A 25,235-nucleotide genomic window follows, 5' to 3' on the forward strand; every position below is an offset into this window, starting at 1 on the left:
AAGAAATGGTATGTTGGGAGTGGGGAACAAAAAAAAACTTTAAAAAACCAAGACTTCACAGAGTATAAGGGGAAGCACCAACTTTGCTGTGCCTGTTCACAGTTCTCCCCCTCATATAGATTCAAAATGCTCAGAAGAAAAAAAAAATCTAATAAATTGCAAAGGGAGGCATCAAGCTAAATCCCACCCTTTCCAGAAACAAAACCATGCCCCCTAGAGTGCACAGAAGAGCCATGGATTTTATAACTCAACCTATCATCTGGATGGTGGTGAGGGAAATACCAATAATGTCTGATTTTGGAGAAGGCAGGTTTTGTCCCCAGGGCCTCCAAGTGTGGATAGCTCCAACAACACAGGTGTAAATAAATGACATGGACAGAAATAACAACTCCCCGTTTTCTTTAATTTTTCAAAAAACAGTCTGAAGAGGTGCTCCAAACCTGAGTGAACAGACTTGGGGAGGGGGGGGTGCGCTGTATATTTAAAGATGCTTATATTAATTACCTCAATTGCACAGTCTTTCCTTTCCTGAGCCAATTAACAGCCAATATTTATCTACCCACAGGGACTGCTATGGGATACTGCTCCGCCTGATAGTTTGCCCAGTTCGATTTTACCCCTTAAGCTGGAAGTTGGAACAGATGGATATACTTCTTTAAGTAATACTAACCGGGCACAGTAGCTTAACTTGGGCGTGGGTAGGAAAGCCCAAGGGGAAAAAAAAGGGGCGGGGAGCGGGAAAGGGCTGGATCAGTTGAAAACACAGCGGCATCGCGGGCCTCGTTGACCAAAGAGCCGGTTTCTCCGCGTCCCTTGCTGGATTCCACAATTAACCCGAGAGAGATCACGGCTCCCTCACCACCTTTCGAGCCGCGACCTGCCCGGCGGCAGAGCCACCACGTGACTGGCGCCCAGCGGAAACGACCCGAGCGCGGGCGCGGTGACGTGGCAACGGAGCGGAGGAAGTGGCGTGTGTCTGTTTTGGTCCGGGAGGAGGAAAAGACGGAAGTTGGAGGCCGTGTCCCCTCCCCCCACCCCGCCGTGAGGTACCGTAGAGCCCCGCTTCCCTGATTCCCTGCGCCCTGGCCCGTCGAAAGCCGAGGCTCGCCGGGTTTTCCCATCCCTTTCTGGACTTCGGTCACAGCTCTCGGCGGAGGTGGGGACGGAAGTGCCGAAGAGGCCGCGGCTGCCAGTTCAAGCCAGGTAACGAGGCATCATGGCCGGGGGTGGGCGGGCGCGAGCGGGGGAGTGGGCAGGAGGGCGCGAGCGTCTCCCGCTTCCTCACACGCCTGGGCCCGGGGGCGGGCGGGAAGGGGGGCTGGAATAGGTCGGGCGGCGAGGACGCCGGCGGCGGCGGCGGCGGCGAAGGGGAGCCGGCCTCCTTTCCAGCCTCAAAATGGCGCCCCACATTCTCTGACTTCCTCTTATTCTTGGGCCAAGGAGCGAGGCGGGGCCGCAGGGATTGCTCGTTGGAGGGGTGCGGGGAGACGGGCACTAGTTTCTGGAGTCCTGAAGGAGCGGATTTGGGGATCCGCATCTTCGAAGAGGCAACGAGCGGCGGGAGGGAAGGAATAGGCCTCTTTCCCTCCTTGTCCCGCAACGGAACAGTGTCTTCAAGAAAAGAGAGGCTTTTTAAAAAAAACCTACATTTTAGTTTCCAGAATGTCAAGAAGGAAGGTGGTCTGTTGGCTTTCAGACCGTCTACGTTTGCAGCCGAAGTCGGGGAAGAAATAAGGCAATTTAGGTCCCGTGGAAAGATGGGTAGAGACAGGCCTTGAAAGTAGGTCGCTAGTTGGGGATGGGCATGAGGGGTGGTGTTTTTTGTTGTGATTGTGTGGACTAACTAATGTGAGGATTTGCATAAGGAATCTGTTTTTAAGATTAACGTCCCCATTAGTCCCCTACCTCACTTGTGTCACCTCAGGAGTAACTTTTGAGATAGGTGAAGAGTGTGATGTTTTGATTTCTCTTAAGCGGCAGAGATAGGCAATGTTGGTTATTTGGCATCTGTATATTTTAAAGCTGATTATAAAATGTATACTTTCTATTTAAAAGAAGTATCCAAAATAATTGAATCAGACATTCTCCGAAAAACAGCAACCCACTTGTCGGTTAAAATAGGCACATTCCTGTATTAGATTATATGTTATTTCAGCTGTACACCTAGGTATTCATTATTATATAATTAAAACTTAATTGTTATACTGTATTATATTATAAGGATATAGTGGCTGCTGTCTACCATGTCAGCCTTCTTTAGCTGAATCTGTAACTTGAGTACCAATTAAAGTATGTTAAATGAGATTCTTTCCATTGAAATACTTTATGATGTTTGAATATTTTAATTTGGTTCTGTAGAAGGAGAGTTGTTCCTAATCTATTACAGTATATGTTGTACAACTCATTTTTTGCTTAATTATGTGGCTTAATTTACTGAACAAAGTAATTTGATGTAGTTTACCTCACATGGGATATTGTTGTATCAAAATGTAACATTTCATTGATCGCTAGTACTTGGAGCATATGCAAACATGGGAATGGCCAGGTTACAAGTTCATGTCTCATTGTTATATTGTTGTATATAACAAGCTAGTAACTAAGGATACATTTTCAAGCCCTCTTGGTAGTAATTTTATGTACATGTAGTGCTCAATTCTATTTAATGCAGTGGGTTTTAATTTTTTTAGTAAACATGAGTAAAGCATTGGACTGTTTGAAAGTAATTTAAACTCAGTGGTCCTAGCAGGCAAATATGCTTGAGAGTATAAAGGATTATTCTGACAGATATACACTTAGAAATATATTGACTAGGAGTGAGCCATCTTGGTTAGTGAAATGATCAGAATGAGCAACAATTGGTATCCAGTAAATATGTCTTGGTGGAATTGGGAAAGGAACTCATTCCCCTTCTTTATTGCACTCTCTGGACACTCAGTTGTCATTTTACAGCATCAACTATCATATTTGGGTGTAATAATAGTAATAATCGTGTGTCATCAAATCAGTTCTGACTAATGGAGACCACTTGCAGGGATTATCACATTTTAATTATATCTGAGTAGACCCACTGTTAAATCTTCAAACATTGAACACTGTGTTATGACAGAACTGGAACTAAGCAGGGTTGCCATAAATTGGATGTAATGCAATTGTCAGTGTGTGACAGGTGCGTTCTCTTATTCTTAGGAAATGGTGGAAAATCTTAAAGCTGTTTTCTTAAATGTAAAACTGTAGCACAATCCATACAAACCAAATAAAGCAATTGAAATTCTTTCAGCATTTTGGTTTATAAAATGCTGTGAGGTCATTTGATTATGTTAGTCTGTTACGACAAAAACAAACTTGAAGATGCCTCAGTTGTAGTGGAATCAGAGTGGCAGAAACGCAGTCTCCTTGTGCTTCTTGATCTCAGACCTACCAGCTCAACTGCTTATCAGACTGAGATTGGATGGCAGAAGAGCAGAGAAATGGGGAAGGAGTTAACTTATTCCATACCCAGAGCCTTCTCAGCCCAAACACACAGCCATTGTGAGGCACAAAATTAGGGCAGACCAATCTTAAGTAATTTCCAGCATTCATAGGCCGGAAGATATTTGGATTCAGCAGAACTTTAGTTATCATTATGTTAGCTCAGCCTTCTTGTTTAGTTAGGATTACATCCTAACATGGCTACTACTCTAGAAATGTTACCTAGAAATGCTGATGCATTTGAAGCTATTTACCTGACACTACAGATTTTGTATTGTACAGTACGTTGTTGAAACTGTTCCTGAAGTTGAGTAAACCCCTAACATTACAAATGAAATCTTTTTGGAATTGCCAAGTATGTAGTAATATTTGCTATTCAGTGGCAGCAGAATGTGGACATCGGCTCTTAAGACACCAAAAACCTGATCAGAGAATTTCTCTGCCTGCTGAAGATGGTTTTTAAGGTAGACTAGAAGTTTCAGAAGGGACTGTGATCACAGTTTCTCACGAAAGACATTGGATCCAGTGTATACAGTGGGGCCTCGCTTAATGATTACCTAGTTAAACGACGAAACCACTTGACAATGAGGTTTTTGTGATCGCTTTTGTGACCGCAAAACGATGTTCTAATAGGAAAAATTTGCTTCACGATGATCGGTTCCCTGCTTCGGGAACCAATTTTTCGCTAGATAATGATTTTAAAACAGCTGATCGGTGCCTCTAAAATGGCCACCCGCTGTGCAAAATGGCTCCCCACTGTGCTTTAGGACGGATTCCTCGCTATACAGGCACTGGAAAATGGCCGCCTTATGGAGGATCTTCGCTTTACAATGAGGTATTTAGCCCATTGGAACACATTGAAACGGGTTTCAATGCATTTCAATGGGCTTTTTCGTTTTGCTTGACAAGGATTTTGCTTAACAGTGATTTGAACGGAACGAATTATCCTCGTCAAGCAAGGCACCACTTTATATACCTTGTCTTACATATGCTTAGAGTAAATTTTTAACAGGTAGTGGTAGTCCTTGCTACTTTCCCTCTTGCTCATAGGCACTCGGTTCATCAAGATCAGTAACTGTGGCCTTACAGATATTGTTAGATTGCAACATCCCTTACTTTTGGCTGTGCTTGGTGGGATTGGTGAGAATTGCAATTCAGAGACATTAGAAGAGCCAAAGTTTCCCACTCCTAATCTAGATGGACATCACTGAGGGAGGAATTCAGTCACAGTTGGTAAAGCAGCAGATAAAGATGGCACTGAGGCTTGTTCTTATATAAAAAATTATAAAGACAAGTCAGTGGCTGGCCCTTATCCTCTTAGTCACCCTGGTATTACACAGAGTAATTTTGGAGGCAGATTGCCTTAAATTAAGAAATCTCTGTAGACATTATCTATTGCATACTAAATTGTGTGACTCAGTGTGCAACTGATAAAGTCTGGTGATTTCTCACATTGGGGCAAAAAGTTCTGCCATTTGTGTAGCTATGAAAGAGGATTTTGGCTGCTATGAATTATTAGTGGATTTTTGGGACCTCTTCAGATTGTTAATCTGTTCACTAGACATTTTCTGCTTTCTTTCCGAATATCTGACTTCCTTGCATCACAGGAGATACTATATATATATATATGGAGATAGAATTCTAACGATAATCTATTTTCTTTAATTTTTTTCGATCATTGGTATTACTTTTAACCTATGTGTTCACTGAAGTGAGCAGCAATGAGACATGAAGTGAGAGAACTAAATATGCAGTTAGTGTCTCTGTTTTCCTGGAAAAAAAAGAGAGGAACATATAGGCAACTTTTGTTTTCTACTGTTTTGGCACCAACAGTTAAAAAACAATTGGCACAACAGATTTGTCCTTGTTTATATACAGTACTGGCCAAAAATTTGTAAAAAAATACTAGGGAAACATTTGTCCAAATCCTGTTGCTTAGCATAGTAAATCACACTCAGGTAAGCCCACTGAATCAATGGGGAGTGGGTGAATCATCTCCTCTGTAAGTTCCATTGATGCAAATGGGCCTTCTCTAACTGCAGCTTAATCTGTTAAAGTAAGTTGCAGTTAGAGTGGGTTCATTTGTATGAATGGAACTTATGGAAGAGTTGATTAACCAAATCCCCATTGATTCAGTGGTCCTACTTGAGTGTGATTTGCTATGCTAAGCATCAGGTTTAAGTAAACAAATATGGCCCAATTAAACCCAGAGCAATATGTAATTTATAAATACTGCTGCATGTTCCTTCAACATTTTCCCATTAATTTATTGTAAATAATAAAAATAAATATTTGGCTTCTGAGCGTATTTCACAGAAATATGAAAAATATAAAAGCATTTCAGTGAGAAGTACCATCAGTTTTTCTTATAACAAATTCAAACACCTCATTTTAAGTTAATTAAGTGATTTGGTTGTGTTGAAATAATAGCTCAGACCTTTGGAAGGAGCTTCTATTAGACACTGGGATTTTACATTTTTTTTTGTAGAACTACTATATATCATACTCCATCACAAGCTACAGTTGAAAGTTCACTTGGTTTAAAAGTTGTTTGCCATGTAACTTGTTGGTATTCTTCAAGGTCACATTGCATTCACAGAACTAATGTCTTTTTTTAAAATCCTCATACTTTTATCATGTGTATAGGGCTTTGATTGGGCAATGTTATGGGGGAAAATCTGTTAACAATACATTCATTAGAAATATGCAGTACAGTATTGTTTTGCTGTGTTAATGAGGATATTTAAGTGCCATCATATCAGAACTGGCTTTTCGTGACTCCAATAGGGTTTCAATGTAAGTGATGTATTTAAGGAATGGTTTTACCAGTTCCACCCGTGTGTGTTTTCATGGCAGATCCAGGAAATCAAAGCTCGGTCTCCTGAATCCTAATCCATTACTCTATTCACTACACCGTACTGGATACTAATGAGGATATAAGGTAAAGGTTTCCCTTGACATTTAGTCTAGTCGTGTCTGACTCTAGGCGTAGTGCTCATCCCCATCTCTAAGCCGTTTGTCCGTAGGCAGTTTCCGTGGTCATGTGGCCAGACACGGAACACTGCTACCTTCCCACCATGGTGGTACCTATTTATCTACTTGTATTTACATGCTTTTGAACTGCTAGGTTGGCAGGAGCTGAGACAAGTGACAGGAGCTCACTCCGTTGTGTGGATTCAATCTTACTACTGCTGGTCTTCTGGCCTTGCAGCACAGAGGTTTCTGCAATTTAACCCGCAGCGCCACCACGCTACCCTTTTAATGAGGATATACTTGAGCTTAAATAAAGATTCCAGTTAGACAAAAAGGGGGAGAAGCTTTTCAGAGAAAAGCGGCCGCGGCCATGACTGAAAAAGCTCAATTAATAGTGTTGGCCTCCCCCCCCCCCGGGTGTTAGAATTCTTAACATCAAGGACTGTGTGGAGCATGTGGGATGGATAAGTATTTTGTAGGAGAGATGTTCTGCCAGATATTGGGATCGCAAATCTTAACAGTTTTATACGTTATGACTAGCACCTTAAATTGAGCATGGAAACTAACAGAGTTAAAGAAGGCATGCTGAGACTGGAGATATGCGTTCATAGCTGCTGATGCCTGTAGTCAGTCTGATTGTAGCATTTTAAACCTGCCAAAGTTTCTGTCATGATTTCAAGGACAGCCCTATTTAGAGAACCTTACAATAGTCTGTTTTAGAGGTTATCACTGCATGAACCACTGCTGTTATAGGCCTTTCTTATCCAGGTAGGGGCGCAGCTGGGCAATCAGCTGAAGTTGATAAAAGGCACTCTTGGCCATAGCAGATATTTGAACCTCCATAGGGAGAGCCAAGTCTAAGAGTACTCCCAGGCTGTGATACTGATCCTTCAGACACTTGGGGAAGTATCAAGATGTTCTACTCTGGCTGTAAAAAATATGCTTCATGAGTGCTGGAGGGATTGTATTATGGAGAGTAGGTTTTGAGGGGAAGTTAGCATTGGATATAGCCCATAATAATCTATGATGCAGTCTGTAGAGAGGCACAGTGCAGATGGAAAGGTGCCCAGTTATTGGTGCTTTTCCTAGGAAAACCTGTGAACACATCAGAATCAGATACAGGTTCACAAATCATTTTCAGTGTTGCTGTCATAAGTTTGAGAGCTGCTACAAGCTGTTTACAGGAAGGCATAGTTTGAAGATGAGGAAACCATTTCATTCAGAGTTGCAAGTGGCCATTACAATAAGTGGGGAAGCAGTCAGCATCTTGTTACACCCATACTTGCAATGTGGTATCGGTTTCATTTTGCCCAGGATGTAGAAAGGAGATGATAAGCTGAGTAAGAACTGAATAATCCAGAACAAAGGAGCTGCTGATCTAGTAAAGCATTCTGAGGAGATTCTGTGTAAATGATCTGTTTAATAATTAAATTAGATTTACAGTACAATATACACACTTTGTTGGAAATACATCATGCTGGGTTCAGTGGGACTTCCTTCTTCTTAGATATGTTTAGGGGTTGTATCCTTGCAGGCTTGCAACTCATTGCATTAAATCTGTGACCATGTTTGTAATATCTCTATGTTTTTAAAAACAAGCCATAGACTATGTTGACCAAGATCTGAAATATTCCACAGTCTCCTTGAAATATGGAGCAGGGGGAGGTAACAAATGTCAGTGGGATTTTAAGCTCCTTCCTTGAGATGTTGATATCCTGATGGCTGTTTTTTTAATATAAAAAGAAGCTATAAATGTGATGACTTGTGTTCTCCTCAGCTATATTATGACTACATTTTGATGGGAGAAGCTCAGCCTATCTAGAGCATGTTTAGCTTGTATATCTACTTTTAAGAATTAGGAGAGCATTTAGGAGTTCAGGAGGGAAATGAAAAGATTCTGTTGAATAGAAGGCAAAATGTGCACACATACATTCAAACAAAATGTTGATTTAACATATAGTTACATTTTATCTACTGAATAGACTCACATTTCAGAGCATGTGTGTATATAAGAGCATTTTTCTTGGCCAAAGATATTTGGCCACCTGATCTACATGGGGACAAGGGATTGGGAGCCTTAGTCCACAAATTCATGGGAATCTGAAACCAGAAAAAAATCTTCCTGCTTCTAGTGACTATAGTTTGGACCAGCTGCAAAATAAGCTCTGTCTGATCAAGATAGCCAACCAGATTATCGTACTGGTCAGTTTTGACTGCTGTGATGAAAGACCTGGCTATTAAAACTAGTTGATTTTTCCCTTAGAGCTCTCTAGGGCTCTAGTTTCCAGGTGCTCTAGATTAGTGGTCCCCGGCATTTTTGACACGAGGAACCAGTTTAGTTGAAGACGATTCTCCCAAGGACCGGGGGGAAGGGTACTTGTTAACAGCAGGTTGTTGGAGGATAGCTTTGAATTGAGCTTAGTACATGTTTTGTGCTGGAACAAACAGAGCTAAAATTGAGTTTTTCAGAAGGGGGGAGAAACTCTTACTCCTAGGCTGTATTTACCATGTATTTATCTTTTTGCATTGTACTTGGCCACACCAGTACTGTGCCTGGTACATCCCATATGACTTGGTGCATTTGCAGGGCTGATCTGATCTTGAGCAAAACCCCTCTCTAATCTCAGCTTCACAGAACAGGCTCTGATACCAGTTTGATCTGCTTCTGCAGAGTATTAGGAAGGATCCCATTCTTTGGGTCATGTCCAGAGCACTCCACTTCAGCAGAACACTTGGTGTGTTTAAGCCCTTCACTTCTGTGTCCCAAGAAGACTTGATTGCAGCAGGAGGACAGGACTTAAGCCACATGTGAGGCAAAGGTGCTTTCTTGAATTGTGTTAAGGACGCCCACAGAATTTGCATTGTACTTTGGTATTTTGGGGGTTTAAATTTTGGTTCAGGCCTATTTAGCCAAAGCGGACTCTTTGAATTGACTCTGGAGACTTGGAATATCTGTTTAGCTGGCATCAATTTACCAGGGATCAACTAGGACACAGATACAATCATTGAACTGGACTGTGAGACTTGGGGGGCTTCGAATCTTCGCTTAAGTTCTTGGGCAGCTGGAACAGAATGGTACAGCAAAAACAATTTTGGGATGAAACAAAATCTACCCTTCAAACAATCCTAGAAATAGTGATATCCCACTACCAAGAGGAAAAATTACTCAATGAACATCTGAAGAATTATACAGTGGGGTCTCTACTTAAGAACTTAATCCGTATTGGAAGGTGGTTCTCAAGTTGAAAAGTTCTTATGTTGAATCTGCATTTCCCATAGGAATGCATTGAAAACCATTTAATCCGTATCTGCTCTTTTCCGTCCATAGAAACTACAGTGGAACCTCTACATAAGAACTTAATCCGTTTTGGAATGGTGTTCTTAAGTTGAAACGTTCTTAAGTTGAAGCAAAATTTCCCATAGGAATGGACTGAAAACCAATTAATCCATTCTGGCTGTTTTTTTGTTATGTAGAGGTTCGTTCGTACATTGAAGCATTAGTTCCCATAGGAACTAATGCAAAGCTGGTTAATACGTACTCTACCACTAGGGGGAGAATTTTTTTTTTTAACCTAAGATGACCTAAGGTTAAAAAAGAGCAGGAAAGGTTTTTTTTCCTGTTCTTATCTTGGATTTCTGTTCTCAAGTAGAAGCAAAATTTAGCAAATGGAGCTGTTCTTAAGTTGGATTGTTCTTAAGTAGAGACGTTCTTAAGTAGAGACCCCACTGTAGTCAACAAGAGACAGGGAATAACGAAAAAGGAAACGAGAGTGTACCGGATGATGTATGCCAATCAAAAGAGGAGCTGGAGGAAATTAATGGGGAAAACCTAAGAGAAACAATGTCAATCTTGGATCTGAAGAGAGTATTAAGGGAAAACAAGGGGAGAAAATCAGCAAAATTAATTAAAACAAGCCTGGAAGATCTATTGAAGATAGACCAAATGCATAAAGATCTAGTGGAGATAAATCAGATGCACAAAATGGTTTCAGAGGGCATGAAAGATGGCAGAATGCTTAGAGAGACAGAAACAAAAAGTGAAAAAAGACAATTAAGAGAAGGAATTACTTAGAAAGATAAAAAGGGAAAATAGGAAGAGGGCCCTTAATGTAGAAAAACATGTATATATTTAACTTCAGGAATTGTAAAGAAGCATATCCTTTATATTAAAAAGGAGAATTAAATTGAAATAAGGGACCTCTAACCAGGGTAAAGATGTAATATGGTGGCTTTTCATTTTAGGTTAATCAAACTAGATATAAGGTTGGGGCATGGAGCCGGAACTACATTTATTAAGAATGTTATTAGAAGATCTTGAGAATATTGTACACTATGAAAGTGATATTATGATAGTAGACATGTTATATACTAAAATACGTACATGAATGGTTTGAATGTTTGAAAGATATCTGGAATTTGAGGGGGACAACTGGGAAGACACTGAGGTGTAAAAATCAAATAATTGTAAGCAAATTATGTAACACGATGTTTGATAAGCACAAACCAAATGTAGATAGACTGAAAAACTAATAAAATGTTTTTAAAAAAGAATTAGCAGTCCTACAGGAAGCACAAGAGACTTTTGGTGGCCACATTGCACCATGCAGCTATCCTCAATCCAGTTGAAAGCACCTTGAGGCTATTGCAATGCAGATGTGCAGGTCTCAAGGTGTTGCCAGAAAAACCCCAAAGCCACCAAACACCCCAAAACAAAAAGGCCTTAAGCAAAGTTGAATAAAAATGAGGGGGGCATGGGTAAAGGGGAAACATTTTCTTCTGAAGGAGAAAACAACAGGTTCCCATGGCTGAGGGGTGAGGGACCCCCATCCAGGTCTCTGTGATGTAGAATGACTAAAAGGAAACACACCGTTTCTCCATCACTCTGTGCACTTGTAAAAAGCACACTTTAGCAGGTTTCTTCAAACTGGCCACATCTTCCTCTGGAAAAAAAAAAGATTGATGGTCTGTGGGGGGAGAACAAATCACGTTTTTCTTTTTAAAAGGCAGCAAGACAACCAAACTTCAGCGTCCAGAAGAAAAGTCACTTACCAGGTCAGTGGAAGATGTTGCTGCTGCAACTTGGGGGGGGGGAGAGACAGATGTGTAAGGGAAAGACACCCTCCTCCCCAAAGCCGCAGAGAAGTGCAGCTTCGGTCTATGACCAGGCCAGTAACATGCTGAGGTGGATGCATCCAAGCCTCAATGCTCTCACCCCTACCCGGCTCCATGAGGCACCGAGGGGAGAAACAGCTGCCTCAGACTTGTATTCCCTGACCCCATGGGGAGAGAGTGGAGCCTGTGGCTAAAGCAGACTCTCCTCTCCTTTCAGCAGGGGGAAGAAGGTGCAACCAGCAGCCCCTCACCCAACACTAGGCTCTCGCTGCCTGTGCCAAGGCTGCCCCTTGCCCAAGGAGGTGCTGCTTGGGCGCCTGGGTTCTCAGAGGCTCACTTGCCCGAACTAGCCACTGACAGACCCATATGTCCTCCTCTTCTTTCTTTTTTATCTTTCTCTGCCTGCCTGTTTTTTGTTTGTTTGTTTTGCTTCCTTTCCCTCTTCCAACGGCACCCATCTCCTCACTTCGCCTATTCTAGTGTAGTTTTTTTTATACCAGCTCAAGCTGGTCTCTACTGGCAAGCCTGCCACACACTGGGGCTCAGCAGTGTCCTGTGCACACCAGCTTTTGCAATTGCAGCAGGGGAAAAAGTGCTTCTGTGTGTTCTCAGAGGGAGCGCATGGATGGGGAAGCGCGGCAGTTGTGTGCGGGCCAGCCTAGTGAGGAAGGATGGACACGTGGAAGGGAAGGAAGAAGCTGCTGCTGCTGCTGTTTTGGCCACTCCAGGAGAAAACGAGAAAGGGTCCGCCTGTGCTCCTGTGTTTGGGTCTCATTTGGCTAGTGCTCCAGCTTTGTCATGTTCGCTTTCCTCCGTGCTCCCCTTCTCCCCTCCCCCATGAAGCTGCTATAATATTTTAAATTAAATACCACCTTTTTTATTCCAAAGGGCATTGGTCCTCTCCTGTGGGGTCCCTCAGTCCCCACGAGGCCACAAGGTTGTGGGGAACTTGCTGAGAGAAAACTTTTCCTGTTAGTCAGTGTATTTGTCACATTCAGCAAAGTGTAATGCAACCGAGTGTGTGTGAATGCCTCAGAGAGTTTCTCCCCCTTCAGAGACAGGGCCTAGCCCTGACCATTTCTTTTAATGTCATCCCTCTAAGTTCATGGGGCTGGATCTTATTGCTGCTTCTGGACAAATGCATTTGTTTTGTCGTCCCCCCGAAAAATGGGTATTCCCTTTTTTTGTTTCCATGCCTTCAACGGAGGAGGCTTCCAAATCAAAAGCATTTATTTTTCCTTAGAGCCCTTGGGAAGTTTATGTCTCCTCCCCGATTTCTGCTCATGAAGATAGGGAAGGTGTCTGTACATGTGTGACTGGCTCCCACCCCCACCGACTGGAGCACCACGATTTGCCCTGGCATATCAAGGGATATCCCCTCTGCGTACTGCAGGAGTCTCATGTCCTTAGGGGAGGAGAAGAGCTTGAGGGCAATGAACATGCCATCACCTGCCTGCAAAGTTTGTGTTTGAACCTAATGGGAGTGCGCTGACAGGAAGCAGACCTTCACTCAGCACTCACCTCCTCATCTGTCCCGGCAGCCCAGTTTTCAAGGCTGTGGACCAGGACTGGTCTGCGGACTGGGGTTTGGGGACTCCTGCTCTAGATGGCATTTCTGGTTTATATTGGAATATAGGGAGATTACTTTGCAGCTATGACATCTCAGATTAGTTTTCATTCTACACTGATTAATTTAGGGCCCATTTTGGATGAAGTTATACTTGCATTAATATTGTTAGAGTCTGATTTCTTGTTTGCATGTTACTGTGTAGATTAATACCATTTAGCTTTACTTGCATTTTCTGAAAGATCAATCTGTAAACTACTTAGCTAGAATCTGTAAACAAGTAAAGAGCTATATAATAAATGACTTTATTCAGTTATCTGTTTCTTTCTGTCCCCAACAAAGGCAGCTCACAACTTTTTTTCAGAATTGCTGTCAAATATTAGGATAATATTCTATGAAATGCTTTCGATGGAAGAAATAATTTGTGACTCTCTATCCCAATCCACCTTCAAACATGTTGATGGAAGCATTTTGAATGTGTATCTGCTTGAAACTTGCCCAGAAATTGTTTGAAAGTACTGTTGTTGGGAGGGATAACACAGAAATGGTGAACAAAATCCTACTGTGCAAATGCTTTAACTTTTGAAAGAAAATTACTGTAAGTTATTGCATAACTGTGCAACAGAATTTCAGCCAATTATATTAAAATACTACATTAAGGTAACTAAACTTTGAACTAACATTTCCTAATTTAACCAATTTTTATTACATGTAACATTTTGAAGCATTAGGATAAGGCTGGAGAACTTGTGCCTCCAGATATTGTTGAGTTATGGGAACAGTACTTCAGTGATACCTGGGGAACCATGGGTCCCCCAACCGTGCAGTGGGATGTTGGGCAAGTAATAGCAGATGTGTTAGACTGCAGTTGCCTGTTTATTACCTGGTAATAAATTGAACTGAATTTAATGGAACTTATTCCTCAATATATTACACTGCTTTATAGCAATTACTATATGAATAGCTGGAGACCTGCAGGGGGGTGGAAAGGATGTTCTAAGAAGAGAGAAATGCTTGCTCACTCCTCTGTTTGCCAGATGTCTTCGCCAAATGTGCCTCTCCACCAACAGGGCCTTTAGTGAGAGTACACAGGCTCAGGGATTACCATAGCCAGATTGTTCAGACCATAAAGCAGAGTTGTGGTAGAAGTTCCAATACAAATCTCCTTTGTTGAAGCCTTTTGCTTAGAGACCAGGGAGATAGTAGTGCACAGTAAGTAACCCTGCTTCAATAGTACACTTGAAGGTCAGTAGGAAAGTAGGCCATTCTTATTCTCCCTATGCATTCCTAAAAACTACTGGTCCTAAGCAAGGCTTGGAAAAGCTCTTGTAGATACTTGATTATTTATTTGATGTACATAGTCTGTTGGCTTCAGTTGGTTTATGATTGGGTTCATCATATATCTGGAGCACTTCCTCTCTTTTGGTCGGAAATAACAAGGGAGTCTCTTTTTGAACATTAACAGAGTTATTGATCTTAACATTTGGAGAATCGACAATCACTTCAACTGTTTCAAATAAACTAATATTGGGCAACTGTCCTTACTGAGAGGACAACAATTCTGTCTTTGAACTGACAGGATTTATAAAGGGGCTGGTCCAAACTGTTTGTGATTGGTGGGCTTCCTCATGAGTGTACTCCTCACTTATGGTTCCATAACAGGGATGTCTGGCCCAGTCGCCCTCCAGTGGTGGGCTGTTGAACGAGGAGTCCGGATGGACCACCTTCTTCCAGCAACCTTGTCCTCGCGGATATACCACTATTGTCTCCTTTCCTTTGGAGAGGTCAGGATTAGGCAAGAACCCTGTCTTCAGACTGAGAAAATCTTCCAATAGTGCTCTCATTCTATCATATTCAGCTTCTTTCTCCCTCTCTCTTTCTCCATCTTCCTCTCTCTTTGACGTTCCCGGTATTCTAAATTGTCTCCTTCCACTCTGATCTTTTATCTTCCTCCCATACCAGTAAAATTAACTCCTCCTCTCCTTCTCTCTCTTTCTCCTCTACCAAGCAAATCTCAATTTTTTCCTCTTTCCTTCAGTTCCCTCTCTTCCTCTTCCTCTATGTTCACGCCTTTGTTTTCTAATGTCTCTCCCACTCTCTATACTTCATCTCACATGGGTGTCTTTTGTTGAGGGGACGGCTCATTCTCCACTTTCTCTTTTTTCTCTATCTCTCTTTCACAATGTTAAATAAAAAAACAAAACCAGACCCTATCCATATCAACCCAGTCCGTTATCTTCGTACTGAGTTCTGTTCCTAGTGTGGTGCAGATATGTAGATATGCATTGATTACTAGGAGCACTTTAGCATATGTGCTACTGTTAATTGTTAAAGAGAGCTTGGAAATTTCCTTTCTTTCCAGATAAATATTTATTGTCCATACAGACATAGGTGGTCTGAATTAATGTCTCTAAAAAACTGATTCCATTTGGAGTTAAAGAATGCACTGTCTTAAAAGAGTATATTGAGTTAGCAATGAGCTTTCTGTCTTGGAAAAGATGCTTCAGTCTTTTTCACAATGATCTATGTCCCTAAGTTTGAAGTAAGAAAAAGTACCTATTGTTTATCCTGTTTACACAGCCAGGACATATTTAAAATGCATACATACCTCTTTTTCAGCTTTAATGTATGGCATGTAGCATCTGCTGTAAAATGTGCTTGCACTAATCAGGTGGTATATAAATCAAATACGCGTGGCTTTCTTAGACTCTCTAGTGTTCATTCTTTGGGAAAATGCTTGAAAACACAGAATTCCAGTGTAGCTCTGGATGTATCTCATGGACGAATTAGCAGGATTTGCCTTGGGTCTTGCTCTTGCCTACTCTGTGAACCTTTCCCCAACTTTGTTTGTGTGCTCCCATTATCCATAAGTTAAAAGTTATGATGTGAGTCTGCTGTGTTAAAGAAGGCAAGTCCTTTTTATTGCTTCCATGCTTTTTCTTTGAATTATGCCCAAAGATTTCTTGTTGCACATTATGAATATTAAGGTTTAGTTCCTTATATTCCTAGATCCTTTAGGAGGTCATTATGATATTTAATACACAATATATTTGTGCTTGAGATTTTGTCTCTAATATTTAAAAACTTTTTTTCTGAAACAGATTGCCTTGAGGTGAGTGCACATAGGGGTTTACATCCTGGAATCTTCTTTTTAAGAATCTGAAACAAGGGACTCCTCTCTGTCTTGGACATGGCCAACCGAGGAGCAACTAGACCCAATGGACCCAATGCTGGAAATAAAATATGTCAGTTCAAGTTAGTTCTTCTAGGAGAATCTGCAGTTGGAAAGTCAAGTCTTGTACTTCGTTTTGTAAAAGGCCAATTTCATGAGTTTCAAGAAAGTACAATTGGCGGTGAGTAGAAGCTGTATGTGTATTACACTTTAGATTTTTATCAGTAATGCAAATCATAATCATCCAGTCAATGTGTCCTCTAAGTTTCATCCTGCTGCACAGGAGCTTCGCTCGTGTGTGCAGGAATGGATGGGGCTTCATTCAAAATGGGAAGTAAACAAGCTGACTATCGATCTGCAACCCCAATGGAGCTCTGGGCACACACACGCAGCTTAGAGAAAACATTGCAGCCAATCAACGTACCCTCTAATTTTCAGCCCTGCTGGGTGGGTCTCTGCTTCTCTCGACTTCACCCCTGACCTGTACACCATCTGGTTCCAAAATGAGTTAGTGTTAGTGTACTCTGACATGTGTTTTTCTGTTATAAGAATTATGTGATCAAAGAATAATATAGTTAATATCTGCTTTCTTAAAGTAGATGCTTAACAATATCTTTACGTAGTGATCAAATGTATATTTGTGATAGCAGCTACAGATGTTGCATAAATTGTTAATTTCTGTATACAGAAAGGTTGATGTGTCATGTGATATTTATTATTATAACTGTATGCTTCATTTACACTAAGAGATAGCACTCAATATGATTTACAGACTTTTAAAAAGAAACAAACAAAATAAAGCCACAATTGACTGAAAAAAATAACATCATGTAGTCAGCACCAGTATAAAACCATTAAAACCATGTAAATGAATAGAAACCCATAAAAGCAACAAAGATACAATCAAAATGTGCAAGGCAGGTTAGACATCATTTGCCAGCCTAAAAACATGTTGCTTTCTACTGTAACTCAGGTGGGCAGACTGTGACTTCCAAAATGTTTTTGGACTGCAGCACAACTAAGCCTTACCCAGTGCAGCTAATGAGGAGGGAATTGTAGTCCAGCAGCACCTAAAGGGCCTCACATTCTCCCATCCCAAAGCAATAATAAATGGGATAAAAGTCTACATTTTTATTCGAAAGATAAATATAAAATCAGTCAGATAAAATAAAGAGAAAGATAAAACATTTGAAGCCTGGGTTGTTCCTTTTATGCAGGTCAATTATAATCATTAGATAGTGATTCTAGATTTTTCTGTCCCCGTGATAAAAATGTACAACAATGTACTACAAGATGGTAACTCTTACTGAATTGCAAGTCTTCTGACTTCCCTTGTATTTTTCTGTTTCCAAAAAGATAACTTGAATTGATAAATACAGCACCTTTAACAATAACATCTGATCACAAACTACTACTACAAACAAGTATTACTATTAATGCACTGTACAGTACTTTTAAGTGATTTTGAAGCACATGTGCTTTTCTCTAGATCTCACTGCTATAAGACAAATTTAATACTAGGATGAGCTATTAAGATCCCTCCAGATTTTGGATTACAACTTCTGTCTGTCCCAGGCAGTATAGCGGGTGGTGATGAATTTTGAGAGTTGCAGGCTGCACTTCACCCACCTCTGATTTACATGGTCATTGTGTCTGTCTCGTGCTTCCTAAGGCATATAAACCCTGCCACAAAGACCTCTTGGAGCTCACCCTGAATCTGTCACGTTTTATGTGTCTGTTCTTTCCTGGTAGCATATTGCACTAAAATTACAAGAAATTTGCTTTCTTCAACACTATCTATACCTATGACTAATTGATAGTAAACTTTAGAAAGTGTGTTAATCAGTGGTTCCCAACCTTGAGTCCTCATATATTCTTGGACTTAAAAGTCCCAGAAGCCTTCACCACTAGTGGGGGAACTGTGATGATATTTTTTTCACCCCATTTAATAGTCTGGCAGCCATGTTCTGGACAATCTGTAGTTTCTGCATCAATCTCAAGGGTAGCCCCACGCAGAGCACATTACAGTAGTCTAATCTCGAGACTATGAACCAGAGTGGTGAGTGCCCCACCATCAAGATAGCACAGCTGGGCAATCTGCCGAAGATGTAGATGGGCGGTACGGACCACAGACGCTACCTGGGATTCCCTGGTAAGCGCTGGGTCAAGATGGACCCCCAAGCTGCATACCACACTCTTTGTGGTGAGAGTCGCCCCCCCAAAAGAGAGGGAGCTTCCCAAACCACTGATAGGAGGGGTGCCCACACTCAAGACCTCCGTCTTGTCCGGGTTCAGCCTCGGTCTATTCTCTTGCATCCATTTCAGTATAGCCCCCAGGCAGTGCTCAATATAATTTAGAACTTGGAGCTATACTATGTTTGGAATTGATTTTAGAAACCAGGACATTATAACTCATATGAAGTATGGTTAGAAATTGGAATAAAAACAAGTTTTCCTTTGGAGCAAAAACAAGCATATGCCTAACTTGTCCTTCTCAAACCCAGTGCTCACCAGAAATATTGGAATAAAACTCATCATTGCTGGCCAGCATGACCAATGACTAATACTGGTTAAGAATGACAGTGATTGTACTGGAACATATCTTAATAGTACCAGTTTTTTTTTTGTGAAGGCTGGATTAAATGAAATAGCTTAACTGATGCTTTGCTATAATCAAGATAGCTTTTGTGTGCTTATCCATTTTTAAAAAAATATTGGATTGAAATATTCTCATCTTAAATGTTTCACTCTCCTTCCAACAGTTTCTCTGTTTCAGCAGTATAAAATTTTAACTATAATCTACTGGACTGATGTAAATGAAGTCATAATTAGAGCAGATCCATTGAAATCTGTGGAATTTAAGATAGCTAACTTAAAATCCAATGTATTCCAATGGGTCTTTTGAATCCAACTCTGTATCTACAGTGGGTAATAGAAAACTTCAAATAGTTATTTATGCTTTTATATCTTGGCTAAAAAGAAAAATATCCTAAAGGTGACAAAACATCTACAGAATCATGGTTCTCATTGTTACTGTTTTTCTTTTTTTTTCTTTAGCTGCTTTTCTAACACAGACTGTATGTCTTGATGACACAACAGTAAAATTTGAAATTTGGGATACAGCTGGTCAAGAACGATACCACAGTTTGGCGCCAATGTATTACAGAGGGGCACAGGCAGCTATTGTTGTATATGATATTACCAATGAGGTAAGTAATGTCTTAGGTGGCTGGTACATTGCTTATTTTTCCTCAATCTGGTACATTGCTTATTTTTCCTCTAATGTTGGGAGTATTTTTGTCTGTTGTCTGGTTTCATGTTGGCTGCTCAAAGAAATGGACTTGCATACCATTCAGGGAACTTAATGGCTGAAATACAGTAGTAAGTTGCAATTAGAATAGGCCCATTGTATCAGTGGAACTTACAGCAGAGCTGACTTACCAGATTCCCACTGTCTCAGCCAACCCACTCTAGTTGTGACTTGCTACTAGATTTTACCAATGTGTCATAAAATGAATGATAGTTCTTTCTCCTCTGCACTCTCCTTTACTCAATTCTCCTTGTGAATATGATGTTGCACTTTTGCAGATTAGTCAGGTACAGTGGGGTCTCTACTTAAGAACTTAATCCGTATTGGAAGGTGGTTCTCAAGTTGAAAAGTTCTTATGTTGAATCTGCATTTCCCATAGGAATGCATTGAAAACCATTTAATCCGTATCTGCTTTTTTCCGTCCATAGAAACTACAGTGGAACCTCCACTTCAGAACTTAATCCGTTTTGGAATGGTGTTCTTAAGTTGAAACGTTCTTAAGTTGAAGCAAAATTTCCCATAGGAATGGACTGAAAACCAATTAATCCGTTCTGGCTGTTTTGTTTTTTGGTTTTTTTTTTTGTTATGTAGAGGTGTGTTCGTACATTGAAGCATTAGTTCCCATAGGAACTAATGCAAAGCTGGTTAATACGTACTCTACCACTAGGGGGAGAATTTTTTTTTTAACCTAAGATGACCTAAGGTTAAAAAAAGAGCAGGAAAGGTTTTTTTTCCTGTTCTTATCTTGGATTTCTGTTCTCAAGTAGAAGCAAAATTTAGCAAATGGAGCTGTTCTTAAGTTGGATTGTTCTTAAGTAGGGACGTTCTTAAGTAGAGACCCCACTGTAATATAGTGAGATTGCTATACTTGTCAGTCAGGTATTTGGAAGAACTGTTGCATGTGGTACTTGAAAGTAAAATGGACTGTCTTTAGTGTGCTGATAACTTTCAGCAGTGGTAAGTATGCTATGGAGGACATCTGAGGTCCATCTATTGGCAGGGGGATGGCCTTATGAATAATGCATTTTATGCAATTGCTAGCTTATCAGAAAACTGAAAAATCAAAAATGCTTAACAGTTAAACTCTTCCTGTTTCTTTATTTGCAAAGAGATATCTGTTTTTCTTTCTGCATAGAACAGAAGAGCTACATCATGGGTCTTGAGTATGTCCTGCAGAGTTCATAATAAATTTCTGGGTTACGGCATATTAAGTCTTCATTTTTAGTTCTAGTGTATGAATAAAGTATTGATTTTCTTCTAAATCAGGGAGTTTTTATAATAAGAGAGCTAAATGCTCTCATTTAATAGTAATAATTTTGTGCTGTCAAGTCAATTCTGACTTATGGTGATCTTTTCAGGGTTTTCTAGGTAGAGAATACACAGAAGTGGTTTACCATTCCTTTTTTCTGGGGGCAGCATGGGACTGTGCAACTTGCCCATGACTGCACAGGCTGGCTGCTCTCATTACAAGTGCTATTTTTGAAGATTGCAGTTAGTCCTACAGCAACCTATCTTTAAAATGTTTTGTTTCATAAACAATGTACATTGGTTGTAACAGTCTGAATGACATGGATAGAGCCATTCATATTGAAGTCCCTGATGATTTGGCAGGTTTATCTACAATATATGGTGGACAGTTTATGGATTAGATAGAAATGTTTTATTGTCCACGGAAGGCCTCTAATCCAGCAGAGCATTTCTGATGGCACAAGAATGTACTTTAGCCAGTTCTCCTCTGTGATCCTCATGCCTTCTGAAGATCAAATTTGAGGGAGCTGTTCAGCAGAACAATTGGTAAAAAGTGCTTTGTTCCCTTTTCACTTCCTGAAGCATCTTGAGCAGAATTCAAACGTACATCCATTGGTTGCAGCAAACTATTGATCCAACCCACTACTATTATTTTGAGCAAACACTCAGTCTGCCTCATTGTGATATTTTTGTCCTCCTACATTATCAAAACAGTATATACCTCTGTTAAGAGAAATACAACTAAGAACATCATCATTTTAGAATTACAGACCTGGAATAGACCCTATGGATCATTGAGTCCCTGCAAAGGAGGCACACTGGGGAATCAGACTCCCATCCTATGGTTCCGCAGCCAGATACCTGTACCACTGAGATATATAATAGCAAGCTCTGTGACAGGAAAAACATAGGCTAGTTTTTGCTTAAACATGAAGGATAATCAAACAAGTGTCTCCCACCAGCTCCAATACACATCTCATTGCTGCCTATCCTTGTGCTGTATGAGGTCAGTTGGAAACTGGAAGTTTGCTGGAGTGGATTGGGAGTGAACTGATAAAATTGCGCTTCGATTGTGAGTTTTGGCAATAAAATGCTATTCATAATTAACAGAAGGATTAGATAAAGTCGGCCAGTCATAAGGTTGAAATTAATTGAAACCTAAGGCGTATCTAAATAAGGCCACATTTACTAAACTTTAGAAATTTAGAGGGAAAGAGTGAAGATGCTTAAGGGATACAGGGAGCAATTCTGGGTAAATGGTTAGGATCATGTGTGCCCAAGTAAAAGTTCCAGTTAGCATCCTAGTCACAATATTTTATACCTGTGTTTTTTGAGAAGACATACAGCACTTTATGATAAGACTTGGCTCTAAATATTCATCTGCAATCCTAAACTTCCACTGCTATGAAGAGGGTCTTGTTCCAGATAAATAAACTTAAACTTTAATATTTTGTAAATATGGGAAGTTGAGAAGTAGGATGAAGGTGGAAGCCATTTTGACAGAGGCTTAAATCCATCTTGATGCTTGCAACAAGATGAGAATTTTCAGTTCTCCCTCCCCATATGTTCCTTTCCAGTGGCACAAATCTGCTGTGTAAAATGTCTCAGCCTTCTAGAACAGTTGTTTGGGGTGTGGGACAGCAAAGCGGCTATGTGTGGAAGGGAGGGGGACTGCAGGAAGGGGATTGTCCTTTTCCCATTTGAACCCATGAAAACAGCTTCTGTGAACACATTTACAGCATTAAATGCTGCCAGTAGGTGCCAAGCCGTGCTCTTTATAAAGTCTCGTTAAGGTATTTAAGTCAGTGACACTGGAAAGAAATAAATGAGCTCTATTTTCTCTGAATGATTGACAGGAATCCTTTGCAAGAGCAAAAAACTGGGTAAAAGAACTCCAGAGGCAAGCAAGTCCTAACATTGTAATAGCTTTAGCAGGAAATAAAGCTGATCTAGCTAACAAAAGAGCTGTAGATTTTCAGGTAAGTTTTTCTCAGTTTGTTGAAATATTATTCAGTAATGTAAAATTCATTTAGTCGTGTTATTTTTATAGTAGTCTTGTCAAAAACTGATATTTTATGAGTTCTACTGTGCCTACTGCTTTTACATACCCTACAAAAAACATGATCAGTGAATGGAAGTAGTTGGGCTACAAGCCATTTTAAGGGTTTATTCTGCCAAACCATCTGTATGTTGCATGTAGAATGACCAATTCATCCTCTTTGTTGAGCAACACATTGGATGCAAGCATTTTCTGCAGTATCTGCCAATCACTGATTGAAAGTAAGACTGAATTAAAGCCTTATCACCCATCCTAATCTGGATCATTATTTTAGTGTTGCTTCCCTGAAACTAAGCAGAAAAGTGGAGGACATTGAAAATAAGTTTTAAATAATTTTAATATTAGTAAATGGCAGGCCGTCTCTGGTGATCATTTTGTGTTCCTTGTACTTTATATTCTAAAATTAAACCCCTTAAGTGCTGTCAGATGTTTATGCAGAGAACATTTTTATGTACTTCTTCAGTGACTATTATTTCTGGAATTCATTTTTATTTCTGAACCTCTGTGAGCAAGTGGCTGCATAATTGTCTTTGGAACTGAAAATAACTATAGGTGACCGCATATTATTCAGCTTAAGGAGTTTTCTCTTAATGTATTTCAGTGCATCTATCACTGCAAAGTGCACAAAGTGGGTTTGTATTGTGAGACTTGAAGCTAGAGTTGCTCTGAATGAAACATGTAGAGAGTAAATATGCTTGAATACAGTGGTGCCTCGCTTGATGAGGATAATCTGTTCCAGCAAAATCGCTGTAGAACGAAATCCTCGTCAAGCGAAATGGAAAAGCCCATTGAAATGCATTGAAAACCGGTTCAATGCATTCCAATGGGCGAAATACGTCAGCATCCAGCGAAGATCCTCCATAGGGCGACCATTTTCCGGTGCCTCTTGCGAAAAAGCCTTCCTAAACACATCGGGGAGCCATTTTAAACAGTGGGCGGCCATTTTGAAACCTGACGATCAGCTGTTTTCTGATCATCCTAAAGCAAAAAATTGGTTCCCAAAGCAGGTTACTGATCATCGTAAAGCTTATTTTCCCTATCTAAACATCGTTTTGCGATCACAAAAGCAATCACAAAAAACACATCATTAAGCGATTTCCTCGTCTAACGAGGTAATCGTCAAGCAGGGTACCACTGTATTCTAAAGCCACTCTTATGTCTTTTCTAATAAGGTATAGTCATGCATGGGCACATGCAAGTACAGTACATCTTTCTGTAGAGTAATACAAATATTATTTTCTATGACTATTTAAGATTTCTGACATTGATCTTTCATGTAATGGTCTATGCTTACTGTTCCCAAGATAAAGAATTTTTGTTTTCCTGGATCCTGAAATAAATTTTCCTGTCTGCCTCAGTTTTTTTAAATAGCATTTATATTCCCATCTTCAATTCCTATAGTTTCCCCTACCTTTCTTTTCTGGTAGTCCTCTCTATTACTCTTCAGACTAGTAAGTAAGCAAGTTTATTTGTGTATAGCTGTAGCCATTACAGAAGAAGTTTGAATAGGATAAAATATCAAATAAAGTATAGAAATCGTCTAAGAACAACATTATCATGTTTAACAGTTCAATCTTCAGTTAAACATGATCATTATAACTATAGAACTTTCTTCTTAAAACCATAGCTCTAAAAGCAAAGCTGGCTGCCTTTTCAGAAATGTATGGCACCTTATCCCCCAATAGAAAAATTATCAAATATGCATCAGATCTATCAAATGTGAGACCTAACTCTTGGAACAAAGCTACTCTCTGATCTTTATAGGTTGGGCAGTCAAATAAATAGTGGGTTAGATCTTCAGCTGCATTGGTTCCACATGGGCAAACTCTTTCCTCCAAGGGAATCCGTTGGTAACATCTGCAGACTAGTGGTTTATATATTTTATGTTCATGCAGGTGTGCACAAGACACACTTAAATGCTGAAGGGATGTTGGCTTTTTAAGAGTGGAGGGAGATCTTAATAAGGTGTAATTGTCAGAATTAATCCTTTCAAACAACGGTTTAGATCTTCAGTTGGCAGTAATAAAGTACTGCATAAGACAAAACTGCGTGAGGAAAAATAAATTGGTTTGTTTAACTTACAGGAAGCACAGTCTTATGCGGATGACAACAGTTTGTTGTTTATGGAGACATCAGCTAAAACATCAATGAATGTAAATGAAATATTCATGGCAATCGGTAAGTAAGCCCTTAGCAGAAAATACATTTTAAAAGTAGGTTTGTATGCTGCTCATTCAAAGGCATGATACCAAAATTATATGGATACAGTGGTAAGGGAGGGGAAGGTTTGTGCTTGTCCAATAAGCTTTTTCTTGTCTTGATTTTC

General features: G+C 40.2%; 1 protein-coding gene across 2 annotated transcripts in view; it reads left to right on the forward strand.

The window, feature by feature from the left end:
* The first annotated feature begins 950 nt into the window (after positions 1-950).
* Positions 951-25,235, forward strand: part of RAB5A (RAB5A, member RAS oncogene family) — a 31,245-nt gene continuing 6,960 nt past the window's right edge. Inside the window, exons 1-5 of one of the 2 annotated variants that reach the window (XM_020807396.3) lie at positions 951-1,203; positions 16,222-16,473; positions 19,350-19,501; positions 22,707-22,829; positions 24,994-25,087. In XM_020807396.3, coding sequence (XP_020663055.2) covers positions 16,311-16,473; positions 19,350-19,501; positions 22,707-22,829; positions 24,994-25,087 — 532 coding nt within the window. In that variant the 5' untranslated portion in view covers positions 951-1,203; positions 16,222-16,310. Of the gene's footprint in view, positions 1,204-1,383; positions 1,781-16,221; positions 16,474-19,349; positions 19,502-22,706; positions 22,830-24,993; positions 25,088-25,235 lie in introns of those variants that run through there. The other variant, XM_073003377.2, reaches the window with a different exon arrangement.

Source organism: Pogona vitticeps, chromosome 6, assembly GCF_051106095.1.
Source record: "Pogona vitticeps strain Pit_001003342236 chromosome 6, PviZW2.1, whole genome shotgun sequence".
Taxonomy (NCBI): Eukaryota; Metazoa; Chordata; class Lepidosauria; order Squamata; family Agamidae; genus Pogona; species Pogona vitticeps.